This window comes from Oncorhynchus kisutch, linkage group LG2, assembly GCF_002021735.2.
Source record: "Oncorhynchus kisutch isolate 150728-3 linkage group LG2, Okis_V2, whole genome shotgun sequence".
Taxonomy (NCBI): Eukaryota; Metazoa; Chordata; class Actinopteri; order Salmoniformes; family Salmonidae; genus Oncorhynchus; species Oncorhynchus kisutch.
The window spans coordinates 54,845,570-54,861,983 of NC_034175.2; the positions used below are offsets into that span (position 1 = coordinate 54,845,570).

The 16,414-nt window shown below is 41.3% G+C and overlaps 1 protein-coding gene across 2 annotated transcripts; it reads right to left on the minus strand.

Annotated features, from left to right (window-relative positions):
- Nucleotides 1-1,104: 1,104 nt before the first annotated feature.
- On the minus strand, nucleotides 1,105-16,128 carry snx4 (sorting nexin 4). Of its 2 annotated transcripts, none has more exons than XM_020457803.2 (14): nucleotides 15,948-16,128; nucleotides 15,334-15,464; nucleotides 12,876-13,014; nucleotides 12,535-12,684; nucleotides 11,988-12,035; nucleotides 11,587-11,642; nucleotides 11,127-11,199; nucleotides 10,441-10,502; nucleotides 10,243-10,308; nucleotides 4,341-4,430; nucleotides 3,853-3,952; nucleotides 3,299-3,444; nucleotides 2,981-3,095; nucleotides 1,105-2,682 (listed from the first exon to the last, which is right to left on the minus strand). In XM_020457803.2, exons 1-14 carry the CDS (start codon nucleotides 16,035-16,037, stop codon nucleotides 2,635-2,637), a joined length of 1,314 nt encoding a protein of 437 aa, XP_020313392.1. In that variant the 5' UTR covers nucleotides 16,038-16,128; the 3' UTR covers nucleotides 1,105-2,634. The 2 variants fall into 2 exon arrangements, with proteins under 2 accessions (XP_020313392.1, XP_020313383.1); XM_020457794.2 differs by having other exon boundaries at nucleotides 2,926-3,095; nucleotides 15,948-16,080.
- Nucleotides 16,129-16,414: the final 286 nt, after the last annotated feature.

Sequence of the window (16,414 nt, forward strand, 5' to 3'; positions counted from 1 at the left end):
AGCTGTGGTAAGGATTCACTCTATGGTGCTGAAAAGAAAACTCTTGATGTAGGGAGAACATTACACAGTTTGCCCCACCAAGATTTACATGCTAAAATCGCCACTGACAGCAACCATTGAAAATAGAAAACTTGGTCCTCGGGACACCAAGGGGTGCACATTTTGTTTTTTATGTAGGAGAACACAGCTGGTTTAAATAATCAACTAATCATCAAGCTTTGAATCAGCTGTGTATTGTTAGGGCAAATAACAAAATGTGCGCCACTTGATCCCAAGGACTGAGCTTGGATAACACTGGGGTAGGACCATTACAAAAAAAGATTGCAGTATAACTGCAGTTATAACTGCAGTTTAACTTCAGTATGTACTGCATCCAAAATACGTTTTTTTACTGTAGTAATTTTGCAGTGTAACTACAATTAGAGTGAAGTATAACTGCAGTTATTCTGCAATTACAGCGTCCAAAATACCAGTCGACTGCAGTTACTGCACTTTTAATGCAGTTTCAAAACTGCAATCTTGTAAGGGGATGTTTAGCTAGCAATTATAGAACCTCCGTCCTAATGACTGGCTTTTGCCCAAACTAAAAATAATTAATAATAATTTACAAATTAAAACAATTATATTAATATTTTTTAATATGTTGGCAACCATTTTATAAAAGCAAATCGTAGATAACACCCTCCAAAAGGCTTTTTATTGGCCCTTGGCTTCGCCTCGAACAGCCCTTTGGGAGTTAATTCCCAGGTTCTCATTCCTTATTGCTTAATTAATGCTGTGTGTGAGAGAGGTGGGTGGCAAAGTCAGAGGAAAAACCTGAGGTCAGTTAGGCTGCGTAAACACAAGCAGCCCAATTATGATTGGTCTTTTGACCAATAACACCAGAGCTTTTCACATCAGAGCTTTTTCAGAGTTGATCTCATTAGTCAAAAGACCAACTAGTGAAAAAAGATCAGAATTGGGCTGCCTGTGTAAATGCAGACTAATTCATCGTTGGACTGCACTTTAAAAGCACTCCTCACAGCAGGAAATACAGCATCAACAAATGCGCATAGTGTTCTGCTATAAGCGCAGCTGTGTGCTTCTACCTTGTAGTAAAAGTAATAAGGGTTACGGTAGTTTATTTGAATTTATATAAACATTTAAACAAACACACCACACACATGATTTTAAGAGACCTTAAACTAGAATTCTTCCTATTTATTAGTGTATTTTTGGCACAATGATTACAACCTTACAACCGCATAAACAGTGCAATTTCCTGCCAGAGCGCTCTGATCTCATCCCAAATTCACGATTAACATTGCACCTCCTCCCCTAGCCCTTAGAGTGAACAGAGATGCAAGAGGCCAGAGTTGTGTCCCAAATTGCACCCTTTCCTATTTAGTGCACTAATTTAGACCAAGGCCCTTAGTGCTCTGGTCAAAAGTAATGCACTATATAGAGCATACGTAGTCATTTTGGCTGCATCCCCAGTACACGCACAACACTACCATAAGTAAATTATCACATCCTGTCTTTCCTGTGTGACCTTCCTGTTCCTTTGGCTAGATTTATCAAAACACTGACCCACCCACTCTTCAGAAATGACAAGCCTGCCATTCATCATAGTGGTTACTTAAGGCCAAGTGCCTGAGTATGTTTTGAATGGCAAAGTACAGTAAGCCATTTAAATAGGAGGGTTACATTCTTAATGTTGTACAAAAACATCTGAAAAGGTTGAACACCTTATTTTAGTATACTGGGACAATGCACTGAGAGGGTAGAAAAGACAAAGGTCAATATACCAACCACAAGTATAAAATTGACAAAAACACAAGTGAATTATGCATGTAAAATAAACGGCAAGCACATTCTTATAGGACTAGTCTAATTGCCTCCTGCCTCCATTGTAAATAATAATTTGTTGTTAATTGACATGCATGGTTAAAGGTTCAATAACAACAACAAAACATCTAAACAGTTGTAATCTTATGTAGGGTTGCAAAATTCTTGGAACTGTCAATAAATTCTCTGGTTTTCCATTAATCCTGGTTTGAGAATTCCGGATTTCCTGCTTGTTCCCTCCTGATTCTTGGAATCCTCCAGCCTGGATTTTTGGGAAAACCAGGGAATTCATAGAAAATATGCAAGACTAATCTTATGATGTGATTTTGAACATTGTGTAAAAGGCAGAATAGGAAAATTGGGTTCAGTCCACATTTCTTGGCATCTCTATAAACAAATTAATATAAGTGCTTGGTGAATAACCTTAAATCAGCATTTCAGCGAAAATACATTTGTATGAAAAAACACATTTGTCAGACAGTCACTGAGAAATAACTGCAATTGCAAGTCGATCAAATCAAGGCAGCTAGCAATCGGACATGATAAAGATATAGAAAAATAATAATTATTTATTTGTTCTTGAGCATACATGATCAATGTTGCCATAAGGATCATAGGGACTGTGTCCAGGAATCTGTCCCAAAAAGCACCCTGTTCCCTATATAGTGAACAGACCCCACAGGGCTCTGGTCAAAAGTAGCACACTATTTAGGGAATAGAGTGCAATTTGGGATGCAACCCCAGGAGGAGTCCCCTGAAAAAAAGCATGTTTTGATGTTTGTTTGGAGCCTGTTTCGGCCCTGAAGATCACATCTTGTTGAAACACTCCTTTGCGTTGGTCCACATTTGTATTCCCTGAGAGAGAGAGACAGAGAGAGAGAATGTTTCACTTTTGTTTATTATCCATTTCACTTGCTTTGGCAATGTAAACATACGTTTCCCAAGCCAATAAATCCATTTGAATTAAAATTGAGAAAGAGAGGGACAGAAAGAAAAAGAGCAAAACAGAGGAATTTAACAGAGGAATTTGTATTATGCAGCACAGTAATACAGTATTTTACGATATATTTGGTATTGATAAAAGAACACAAAATATACCTTTTTTACAGGCAGAATACTCAATACATTTTAAGTATCTGTGGGGACGTGTCACCTTTTTACACCTGCTGATCTGCATGATTGCATAGCTAATCAGGGCCTCCTTCAGGTCCCGGTCCTTTTGGTCTTTAAAGTGCTCAATGTCTAACCAGGCAGTCTTCACAAACTCACTGTGGAGAGAGAAAGACTGGCTTTATAACCTTCTCAGATCCTTAAAATTAAAAACAAAAATGGTCAGCTGGTCAACCTCCAAAGCATCTGATTAAAGCAGCAAATAAAGTGATTCAATTATAACATGGTGGACAATCAAAGGAGCCATAGAGAGAGCGAGAGAGACAGAGGGTTAGAGACAGAAATTATGTTGGTTTCTCACTCGCTCTCGGTGTTCTTCTCTTTCACAGCCTCCTCTCCCTCCTCTATCTGCTGTTCTAACACTTGTAACTTAGCCTCCCTCTGCTCTGCAGTCTCCTGGCCAAACAGCTTACTGGTCATCCCCTTCAGTGAGAACGTCCGCACAGTCTGAACACAGGGAAGGAAAGCTCAACATTCCATCTGGTCATTCTTTAAGGTTTGGATAAGCTTCACAGCAACTTTTGACTAAATTGATTTTATTCATGTGCTTGCTATCTGCTATCTATTGCCTCATTATTTGCTGAGGAGCTCCATGTGTCTCTTTAGAAACTGAGGCTATGTCCAAAATGGCACCCTATGCCCCTAAATCAAATCAAACTTTATTTGCCACATGCGCTGAATACAACAAGTGTAGACTTTACTGTGAAATACTTACTTACAAGCCCTTAATCAACAGTGCAGTTCAGGGCCATACAGGCCCTCATTGAAAGTAGTGCACTATATAGGAAGCCATTTGGCATGCAACCTGGTTCTTCCTAGCTGTGGAGATGGCTTCAACCTTGTGTGATGACTCACCCCTGTGACCAGCTCCTCCTTCTGCTGTTTCTTAGAGGCTAAGTCCTGTGCAGCCATCTCCAACTCAAACTGTGTCAACTCATGCTTCCTGCACACTGCCCTGCAGAAACAGAGGCCTTTGCTGATCATCATGGTTGCTACTGGATGTACTGATGCCTAGCTGCTCATCATGGTTGCTACTATACTATGTAGATGTATGATCATTCTGCACCATACAGTGTCATGAGGGCTGTTCAATAGATTCAATGAGGGGGCTCAGTGAGTTGGAATTCAGTATGCCATTGACAAAGGTCAACAGTGGTCCACACAGGTCTTTGGCAAGTTGACGTGAGGATGTGAAGCTACCTCCATAACAAGCACAACCCAGAACACAATGACTAGTGATTTGGCATAATGATCTTTCTGTATCTTGGTTGACAATAGGGTTTATAAGGTGATATTTACTTGGCCTACAGCAGCAGTCCTGGTGTTCAGTAGGTATACTGTACCTTAGTGCCTCAGTATAGAATAGGTACTCCTTCAGCTGATCAGCATAGTGCTCCTCTTCCTCCAGAATATCATCTACAGAAGCAGCATACCTGTAGACAAGAGGGGAGTCCATATGGATACATTTGCTTTACTTGATCACACCATTAAACAGAAGGATGGGGAAACTACATCAGTTCACTAAAGTAAGACTGAAGCACAGAAGCATCATACCTGCAGGCAAGAGATGGGAGTATGAATACATTTCCTTTAATCCATCACACCCTGTACAGATGGACAAGGAATCATGAATACCATGCAGCAAGGACACCCAAAATACATCCATTCCAGTCAGTAGCTAGGTTTCCATCCAATTGGCAACAGATTTTCATGCGAATAGTAAAAAAATAATCAGCATACGTTTCCATCAAATTGACTTGTTGCGGATAAAAGGCTGCGTGTGATGATGTAGTGCACATAAAAACTTATGCAGTTAAATTCTGTACTGAATAAAGTTAAATGGGTTTCTATCGCATTTTCAATACTGATGCTTTTCTCACAACAAATGATGCATTATAAAGTGCATTCGGAAAGTATTCAGACCCCTTGACTTTCCCCACATTTTGTTACAGCCTTATTCTAAAATGGATTAAAAAAATGTTTTAGCAATCGTCGCACAATTCCCATAATGCCAAGTTAATAACAGGTTTTTAGAAATGTTTGTACATTTTTACAAATAAAAAACCTAAATCACTTTTACATAATTATTCAGACCCTTTACTCAGTACTTTGTTGAAGCACCTTTGGCAGCGATTACAGCCTCGAGTCTTCTTGGGTATGACGCTACAAGCTTGGCACACCTGTATTTGGGGAGTTTCTCCCATTCTTCTCTGCAGATCCTCTCAAGCTCTGACAGGTTGGATGGGAACTGTTGCTGCACAGCTATTTTCAGGTCTCTCCAGAGAAGTTCGATTGGGGTTCTGGCTGGGCCGCTCAAGGACATTCAGAGACTTGTCCAGAAGCCACTCCTGCGTTGTCTTGACTGTGTGCTTAATGTCAATGTCCTGTTGGAAGGTGAACCTTCACCCCAGTCTGTGGTCCTGAGCGCTCTGGAGCAGGTTTTCATCAAGGATCTCTCTGTACTTTGCCTCGATCCTGACTAGTCTCCCAGTCCCTGCAGCTGAAAAACATCCCCACAGCATGATGCTGCCCCCACCATGCTTCACCATGGGGATGATGGCAGGTTTCCTCCAGATGTGACGCTTGGAATTCAGGCCAAAGAGTTCAATCTTGGTTTCATCAGACCAGAATTTTTTTTCTCATGGTCTGAGTCCTTTAGGTGCCCTTTGGCAAACTCCAAGCGGGCTGTCATGTGCCGTTTACTGAGGAGTTCCTTCCGTCTGGCCACTCTACCACAAAGGCCTGATTGGTGGAGTGCTGCCATGATGGTTGTCATTCTGGAAGGTTCTCCCATCGCCACAGAAGAACTCTAGTGCTCTGTCAGAGTGACCATCGGGTTCTTGGTCAACTCCCTGACCAAGGCCCTTCTCCCCCGATTGCTCAGTTTGGCCAGGTGGCCAGTTCTAGGAAGAGTCTTGGTGGTTACAAACGTCCTCCATTTAAGAATGGTGGAGCCTACTGTGTTCTTGTGGACCTTCAATGCTGCAGAAACTTTTTGGTACCCGTCACCAGATCTGTGCCTTGACACAATCCTGTCTCTGAGCTCTACGGACAATTCCTTCGACCTCATGGCTTGGTTTTTGCTCTGACATGCACTGTCGACTGTGGGACCTTATATACACAGGTGTGTGCCTTTCCAAATCATGTCCAATCAATGTAATTTACCACAGGTGGACTCCAATGAAGTTGTGGAAACATCTCAAGGATGATCAATGGAAACAAGATGCACCTGAGCTCAATTTCAAGTTTCGTAGCAAAGGGTCTGAATACTTAAATAAGGTATTTCTGTTTTTTATACATTTACAAAAATTTCTAAAAACCTGTTTTCACTTTGTCATTATGGGGTATTGTGTGTAGTTTGAGGAATGTATTTTTTAAATCTATTTTAGAATAAGGCTGTAATGTAACAAAATGTGGAAAAAGCCAAGGGGTCTGAATATTTTCCGAAGGCACTGTATAGCAAATATGCCCACTCTGGTCTTGGCACATGCACTCTTGCCAACAGCTCCTAGATACAGTGTGAGTAGGCTACCTACATGATGACATTATTATAGATGAGTGAGATCATTTTTATTTGTCAAAAGGCAGCTAAGCATCGGTCATCATGTCACCAGAATAAGACCATCGATAGTTATTGGAAAGGAGAATCAAGCTCATCACTGTGCACTTTCACCACTCTGTGAAGTTCATCATAATTTATTTAATCTGTAGCCTAATAAACTGCATGCTTTTCCAATTCATAGTGGGAGGACAACAACAAATCACGTGACTCCAAATTTACATTGATATGATGGTTATTATATCAATATTTTCATCAATTTCCTGCACTTTAGTTTTTATTTCCACACTGTGCCATGCAGGGCTGCATGACATGGACAAAACATCTACGCCTAGCTACTTGGTTAACTGTTGGAATCATGGAAATAGAATGATTATTGAATAGAATGATTAAATATAGTGGGCAGCACCTTGAATACATTGTTGTTTGCCGTGACAAAAAAATGAATAAGCCAGGGAGCCAGAAATTATTGACAGGGAAACCAAAGTGTTGATCAGTGTTTTCAGATGACCCTAATTAGATGTTACATGACATGTTTTCCTACCTTATGTAGCTAGCTAACATATTCATTCTTTGCCTCTAGACGGATTAACGAACCGTCACAAACTATGCACACGATTCAATGAGGCAGAAGTCTGTGTGTTGTGATTCTGGGTGGACAGATGGCTAGCAACAATTACAAGAAACTGCCATGGGGGAATCGTAAGTGGCTTGTTTCATCTTATTATTGATACCATGGCTTGTTTTGAGGTGTTTTGACTGTCATGTCTATGCTAATATGGCAAAAAACAATTCACTAGATATCTAACCAACCAACAACTGTAATAATGTATTTGACAGACATGTATTTTCCTGGTGCAAAGGTATCTATGTTTTCAATAAACATTAGACACGAAATATAGTTTACATGTTGTCAACAATCTAAGCCAACCCCGTTTATTTTGCCCCTTGCTGAACAACCAACCTGTCTATTCCTCTCTGATTTAGAAGATACCGTTGCACAAACATGCTTTTCTAGGCCTACACCAGCACTGGCACCAGACTGTATTAGATAACTATGTTTGCTCTAACTCTTAGTACATTTATCAAGCTAGCTAGCCAGATTGCCAGAAGATACTGACCCTACTGTTACGCTTGTTTCCACTGAGCTGCACTGGGGTCGGAACAAAATCATGGTTACAGTAAGACACCATGGAATCGGCGCGAGATATGGGTCGGTAAACATACCTCAATGCAGGGATGGGATATGCCACTCTACTCCAAATTTTTACCTTACTACACAAGAAGATTCAAATACTGCTAGTTCTACCAGAAAAAACTGCCCTTTTCTTCCTCATGCTAGATAGCAGTAGCCATACAGCCATTATGGAATGGGACGTCACGTTGAACAACAAAGGAGCAGATTGGCTGACACTGTCATTCCAAAATGGCTGCGGTGGCTACTGCTAGCTAGCATGATGACGAATAGGACCGTTTTCTGGGAAATCTAGCAGTACTTCAATCTTCTCAATATATCAGTGTGGTTAAAAGTTACATTTGGAGTAGAGTGGCATATCCCACCGCTGCATTGAGGTACGTTTTCCAGCCCATATCTCACCGTAATTGTAGGGTTGGTATCGTCTAGAAAGCTAGCCATATAACTAGCGATTAACTTGCTAAGAAAAGACAAACTAGCAGACAATAGTTTGCAGACAGTAAGATACAAACTAATAGTGTAATTATAAAACGCTTGTGGAAAGCAGCATGTCACCAACATTTTGTTGCATCCATCTGACCATGTATAGACTGCAAAGTGAACAGCAAGAAAGTACTTGTGACTCCGTAGTCGAGCATCTGCTCTCTCCTTGAGTGACGGGGGCAGGGCTTGGTGTGGGAAGGGGCATGCAGCCGTTCTTATTCAGTGCATGCAATAGGAGGTGAGGGAGAAAGACGACTCAAGTAGAAAATAGAGTAAACTCTAAAAACGGACATTACACGTGCCAAAATTGTGTATCACATTTAACAAATCAAACATTGAAATATCTTTACAGAAGGTAAAGTAAAAACCCAAACCGGTCTGTGCATCAATACCGGTGAATATAGTAAATTATAATATAATATATAATCCGGGTGGTTAAAACCCTGAATGCTGATTGGCTGACAGACGTGATATATCAGACCATATACCACAGGTATGACAAAACATTTATTTTTACTGCTCTAATTACGTTGGTGACCAGTTTATAATAGTAATAAGGCACCTCCGGGCTTTGTGGTATATGGCCAATATACCACGGCTAAGGGCTGTATCCAGGCACTACGCTTTGTGTTGTGCATATTGGCCATATACTACAAAGACTCATGCCTTATTGCTTAAATACGGTATACCGCCCAGCCCTACCTGCAGCAAAGAGGAAGAGGAATCTACAAGAATACATCTGCTATATTTCATTACACCCTCTCAGAAGTGAGACTCAAATATCACAGTTTTATAGCTCTGACAGACACCTGACAATGGGTGAGACTGGCTGAGAAATATGATCTGTCTTCACTATGACCATTACCAGAGGCTTAAAAGCTAGGTTGTATATGTCCCAAGTGGCACCCTATTCCTTATTAAGTGCACTACCTTTGACCAGAGCCCTATTGGTCCTGGTCAAAAGTAATGCACTAAATAGAGAATAGGGTGCCATTTGGGAATCAACAGTTGACAGAAATGCTGCCTTTCCTCGGTACGCCTCAGCTGTCCCAGCGCTGTGACCCCTGACCTCTAGAGTTGAGCCTTGCAATCTGGAACCCATCAGTGACAGGGTAGGGGCTAATCATGTTACCACACCAAGGTGTGTTTGTGTGTGTGTGTGTGTGTGTGTGTGTGTGTGTGTGTGTGTGTGTGTGTGTGTGTGTGTGTGTGTGTCCAAGGACAGGGCCAAGAACACTTGTGATACTTAAAGAGAACTATACACAGTACCCAAGTTGAAATTAAAAGCCTCTGGCTAGGTGCCAGCCAGTTCTCAGCTGGAACCCAGAACCTTCACAACACAAGTCTCCCCATTCCCCATGGTCGACTACCTGCTACACCAGACCTTGTGCTTGAAACCTGAACTGCTTTCAAATCAAACACGGCAAATGTGTTGTATAGCTTAACTAGGGGAAACCATGTACTATGTAGAGCATTGCTGGGGTGAAGGGGGGTTGTGCAACACATCACTATATCAGCTCCTTCAATGAGCCTGTATGAGGTCTCAGAGGCTAACGAGAGAGACTGGCTTGCGTATGAAATGGCGCCCTATTCACCATATAGTGAACTACCTTTGACCAGGGTACATAGAAAGTCGGGTGCCATTTCAGATGCATCTGCTGACAGGGAGAGAAACTGATGTTGGGGCGGCAGGTAGCCTAGTGGTTAGAGCGTTGGACCAGTAACCGAAACGTTGCTGGATCGAATCCCCAAGCTGACAAGGTAAAAATCTGTCGTTCTTCCCCTGAACAAGGCAGCCCACTGTTCCTCGGTAGGTTGACATTGTAAATAAGAATTTGATCTTAACTGCCTTTTCCAGTTAAATAAAGGTTACATTTTTTTTATGTCCAGGGGATAGGAGAGGAGGAAAATACTTGCAATACAATCCTGATGTAATACAATAAAGTTGTTCTGGATTTATATGGGAGATTATTGTGTGGTTACATGTCATTAAAAAACAAATACTTACGCATCCATGTGATGACCAGCACTTTGTAGTCCATCTCCCATCTCTTTCTCTATGGCACTCCACTCACTGTCCAACAAGCACAGAGCAGATATTTCACATGAAACAAATATATATTTGACACTAATTAAGTCATTACATTGTTCATAGTGCAGCAGCAATACACTTCACCCTTTCTTCCAAACAGAGCACTTGTCTTACCTGAAGACTCGTCCATAGTTTCCATGCACTTTGTACACCCCATACAGTCGATCTGCTACCCTCTGGGGAAAGATTTTGCACAGTTTCTTTGATTCCGCTGCTTCTATTTTTATGTTCTATGTTCTGTGAATTTCTGTACTGTGTAGGGAATAGGGTGTCATATTGGGACGCAACCTAAGTTGTTTGTTACAGCTGTCAGTGTGCTAGTGTTGTGAATATGCTGAGTGTGGCCAGCCTGTGTGTTACAGCCAGCTGTATGTCTAGTCCTAGTCTAGTCATGAAGCTGTGTGTTACAGCTGCAGCAAATCCACTTTTATCAGACAAAACCAGCTGTGTGTTTTATCCTTCTAATGTATGTCAACTTCCAAGCCTGCTCAGGTGTGTATGAAATGGCTCCCTACTCACTGTATGTCTAGTCTAGTCAGTAAAATGCATGTTACAGCTGACAGTATGGGAGTATAGTTAACAAACCTGGGTTCAAATACGATTTTAAATCATTTCAAATACTTTATCTTTGCTTGATTTAGCTTGCCTGGCTCAATGGAACCATATAATAGTTCCAAAACTGGCAGGCTAGGCCAAACACTCAAAGTTTTTTGAAAGATTTCAAATAGTATTTGACTCAGGTCTGGTAGTCAGTCTAGTCAGTAAGATGTGTGAATATGCTGACAGCTCCCTGTACTCACTGCCCGTACTCTCAGCAGCTGGGAGACTACAGTCTGTAGCTCGTCGCTGTAGTGTTTCAGCTCTGTAAACCGTCTGCAGACGCCAGGGCCAGAGAAGAGCAAGAATTCACCCAATCACTACTTAAATCAACACTTTCTTTCCAGCAAGACAGATAAACAAGACAAGAGTCAATGTTCGAACTTACATTGACCTGATCCAACTCTACTTCCCACACAGTCCCAGAACCAAGTATGGAAGTACATCAAATACAGAGCAAAGGGATGAATAGTAGAGACAGACACATTCAATTAAGTTACAACACATGAAGATGGAAGTGTATGGTTGGCTTCACACAAAAGAAAACAGTGACAAGAAAACAGTGAATCTGCCCCAAAAGTGTACTACTTTCGACCAGAGTCCAGTGCACTATATACAGTAGGGTTAGGGTGCTATTTGGGACAGATATTTTATATGGCCTACTTGTCTGGATTCTTCACCCTGAATGCTGCATTCATAGCTTTCAACCTGGAATCAGCCTGTTAAAAAAACAGACCAATAAATTAGAAACACATTCATTCCCCCACAGTTTTGTTAGATCAGAGGTTGTTATTGAGGACCTGCATCATTTTGGACAACACTTTACCTTTGAGACCGAAAACATATCAGAATAAATATTACAATTAAGAGTTGTTTAAAATAAATCAGAAGTCCTAAATATACATATGCATTTGTTTACACAGATTACAAACTTTACAAACTTCTACTTTATTGCACTGCTGTAGTTTGTAAAGTCACATGAGGATTGAGTAAGGTACATCTTATCTAAGAGAGTTGACATGACAACGCAACCATGATGAGATCATTAAGTGCTGATGGAGAACCTTTGCTTGAAATCCTGTCTCGTACACCATTTCCTTCCATCCTTTTTCCTGTGGGACAGAGAGAGGATGCCGTGTGACTTTGACAAAGACCATCAGAGATAGGAGAGCCTGATGCATGGGGGCACTGGGGGTACACTGTCACAGTATCAACTCAAAAGGGCAAAGGTGATCCTTTCAACTACAGCAACACTCACACAACTCTTGTCAGTAAAGAGTTAAGCTGTAGGCCTACTTCACAAGACATTATTTCCACAACACTTCTCAGTGCTACAAAGAAACTGAGTAAGGAAATGGTCATTGTCTGTGATATCTCTTTTCTGTCAAGGGTATATCCTGTCAAAACCTATGAACAGCACATTTGACTAGCTACTGGTACTGTTGTAGTCTTGAGAGGGAGGAATGTAGGTTTTGCTAATGATTGTTGGATCACTATGGTCCTTGTCACACATAACAAGGGAGTTGGCAAGACAGCACAAACAGATTGGAATCACGCTGGATTCACCCAGTTATGGTGTATAGCTTCTTTGTAGCCAAGCTGCTAACTAACCTCAGTGAGGAAGATGTAGAAGATCTTGTCGTTGCAGAGAACTGGGTGGGAGGCTAATCGGAGCAGGAAGTTCTCCAGTCCAACCCTCCTTCTCTCCACAAAGTCTGGGTCCATGTTGTCCGCTGACAGCTTGTGCCACACAATCTCTGCCTGTGAGAAACAGACAAAGAATTACTATTATGTTGATAAGGAGATGGAACACCATTGTCTTTACTAAGTTAAAACTGGATGCAGTACAGAGCATTATGGGTACTGTAGTTAAGTACATCATGCTACAAATATCACCTCCTAAACTATATTGCACTAATTTATTCCTAGGCATCCTCCTTGTTCTCACATACCCTCTTCTCGGGTAATGGGGCAACAACGACAAAGGGATAAGTGACCAACAAGTAGTTTCTGAGTAGCTCAAACTCGCTGTATCTCCTCCATAAGGAGTCTGGGGCTGGGATTATACCTTCTGTCACAGCATCAACCGGCCTGTCAGAAGAAAGGAAAGGACTGAAGTCATACAACTGAACTTAAATAAGAGTACCAAGTAAATATTTGATACATCTTTTAAAGGGACCAAGTACAGTACTATCCACAATTCTATGAACTCCAATGCTAAAACTTACAGTACCAGTCAAAAGTTTGGACACACCTCAAGGGTCTCAAAGGCTTCAAGGGTTTTTCTTTATTTTTTACTATTTTCTACATTGTAGACTAATAGTGAAGACATCAACATTATGAAATACCACATATGGAATCATATAGTAACCAAAGAAAAATTGAAACAAATCCAAATATATTTAATATTTGAGATTCTTCAAAGTAGCCATCCTTTGCCTTGATGATAGCTTTGCACACTCTTGGTATTCTCTCAACCAGCTTCACCTGGAATGCTTTCCAACAGTCTTGAAAGAGTTCCCACATTTGCTGAGCACTTGTTGGCTGCTTTTCATTCACTCTGCGGTCCAACTCATCCCAAACCATCTCAATTGGGTTGAGATCGTGTGATTGTGGAGGCCAGGTCAACGGATGCAGCCCTCCATCACTCTCCTTCTCGGTCAAATAGCCCTTACACGGCCTGGAGGTGTGTTGGGTCATTGTCCGGTTGAAAAACAAATGATAGTCCCACTAAGCGCAAACCAGGTGGGATGGCGAGTTGTTGTGGTAGCCATGCTGGTCAAGTGTGCCTTGAATTCCAAATAAATCACAGACAGTGTCACCAGCAAAGCACCCCAACACCATCACACCTCCTCTTCCATGCTTCAAGGTGTGAACCACACATGCGGAGATCATCCGTTCACCTACTCTGCATCTCACAAAGACACGGCAGTTGGTACCATCAGACCAAAGAACAGATTTCCACCGGTCGTGTTTCTTGGCCCAAGCATGTCTCTTCTTATTATTGGTGTCCTTTAGTAGTGGTTTCTTTGCAGCAATTTGACCATGAAGGCCTGATTCATGCAGTCTCCTCTAAACAGTTGTTGTTGAGATGTGTCTGTTACTTGAACTCTGTGAATGTATTTATTTGGTCTTGAATTTCTGAGACTGATAAGTAATGAACTTATCCTCTGCAGCAAAGGTAACTCTGGGTCTTCCTTTCCTGTGGCGGTCCTCATAAGAGCCAGTTTCGTCATAGCGCTTGATGGTTTTTGCGACTGCACTTGAAGAAACATTCAAAGTTCTTGACATTTTCAGATTGACTGACCTTCATGCCTTAAAGTAATGATGGACTGTCATTTGTCTTTGCTTATTTGAGCTGGTCTTGCCATAATATGGACTTGGTCTTTTACCAAATATGGCATATCTTCTGTATACCACCACAACCTTGTCACAACACAACTGCTTGGCTTAAATGCATTAAGAAGTTCACAAATGAACTTTTAACAAGGCACACCTGTTAATTGAAATCCATTCCAGGTGACTACTACCAGAAAAACCTTGCAATGAGTTGGTGTGTCCAAACCTTTGACTGTGTATATAAAGCAAGAGGAGAGCGAGAGACTACTGACGGAGAGAACGGCAGAGAAAGATAGAAGATAGAGAGAGACTTTATAAATATGACGTGGATCCAGCAGCAAAGATTCTAGGGAGGAAATGAGAACCCATAATGGTCTGTCTCCACTAATAATCCAAACAGGGGCCACAAAGCAGAGAGAGGAGAGGATAACAAGAAAGAAAGAGATGAGCAGAGAAGCAGGAAGAGGAAGGAGAGAAGGCAAAGGAGAGGAGGACTCCATCAGTGGCTGGGGGGCATTATCCAGTCTAACTGCACTGAGGGCCCGGTTACACCACACTCCCCTCTCAATGGCCAACTGGTGAACAAAGGCCCAGTGTGTGTGTGCACGCGGGCATGTGTGTGCATGAGGAATAGCATGCCCTGCTCCAAGCAGAATAAAAACATATGGTTATTTTTAAAGACTTGGCCAACAAAAAAATACTACTCTCTGTGGCTGAAAGAGAGTAACTGGACATGAAACCAGTTAATACTATAGCTAGCTAAAAGTAAGTAAGAAAGCTGGTGTGATGTGCAGTTTGTGACAAACAAAACCTTTAGATCACATGTTCACAATGAAGTGAGTGTACCCAAGTCACTTTTCTAAAACAGTCAGATGTTAGAATCATTATCGTTAAGGTCAGACCCCCTGTAATAACTGGGATGTGTGTAATTATGTGCAGGTGCAAGGAGGTGTAGGTGTGATTGTGGAAGAAGCTGTTCATGGTGGTGTCACAAAATAGTTGCGCTGGAAGATGTAGGCTATAACAATCATCATTCCCACAGATGATTCAGAGCTGATGAGACATATTTACCGTGTCTCAATTAGGTAAACAGTGTATATCTCCTGCATGTTGACTGTATTCTTCCCAGTCCTTTTCTCTGCCTCTCCAACGCTGATCTCCATCTTTCTTAGAAGACTAGTCCATTTCTCAATCTCGACCATCTAGAAGAGGATATTTCACAAGTCATAACATGGTAACAATACCATAATGAAGTATAATTTGATGATGTTTACATGCAATATGGGGCATCAATATTGGTAGCTAAAGCTGATCCCAGATTAAAATAAGTACTGTATCGTGAGCGAAGTCCTTTAACTTTGTATCAGAACAAAGTTGTGTGCTAGCAAGCTAGCTCCTGGTAAAATGATCAAGCAAACCATGTTAAGAAGAACAATCTAGCTAACTTTCCTCTGCGTCGACATTACAATGATTTAACTTTTAGCTGTCTTTTCCTGCACAGCCTGCTAGCTGCTGTTGACTCGGTGACAGTAGGGCTCTCTCGCGAAACTTCGTGGATTGATAAGGCCTGCAGTACTACTGTCTGTAGCTAGAAAACCCAATTCATTCAACAGGCTCAATAAGTATCAAAATCCAAATTCCTCACTTTTTTTTTTTTTACAATAAGAATAGGTTTGAAGCTATACCGTGTTTTTAATGTTGTTCTCTAGTTCTGCCGATGTGAGGTCGGTGTTCCCGATCACCGCTATTTCCTCGGGTCCCGAGTCTGCCATCATCTCTTCCTGAGTTTTTCCTTGTTAGCAAATGTAGCAGACAGGCAGAAACTCGCATGCGCACTTTAACCCTTTTCTTTTCCCAACCTCAACTCACCTGAGTGTCATGAGAAAGATCAGCTGCTCTCTGCCCTGCCCTGTGTACATAGTCAAATATACCGTTAGGTAAAAATGGTTACGTAAGGATACTGCCAATAATAGCAGTAATGCCAATATTCGACAACAACCAAAATATAATGACACAAACATTGTGTAATAACTTTTTATTACATAGTTATAAACTATTTATAAACTCAAACCCCTTTAGTGTAGGTGTTACAAAAATAACAATATGTTGCATTATAACGCACAGTGAAAGTGTAAAATAGGCTGTTATTGCT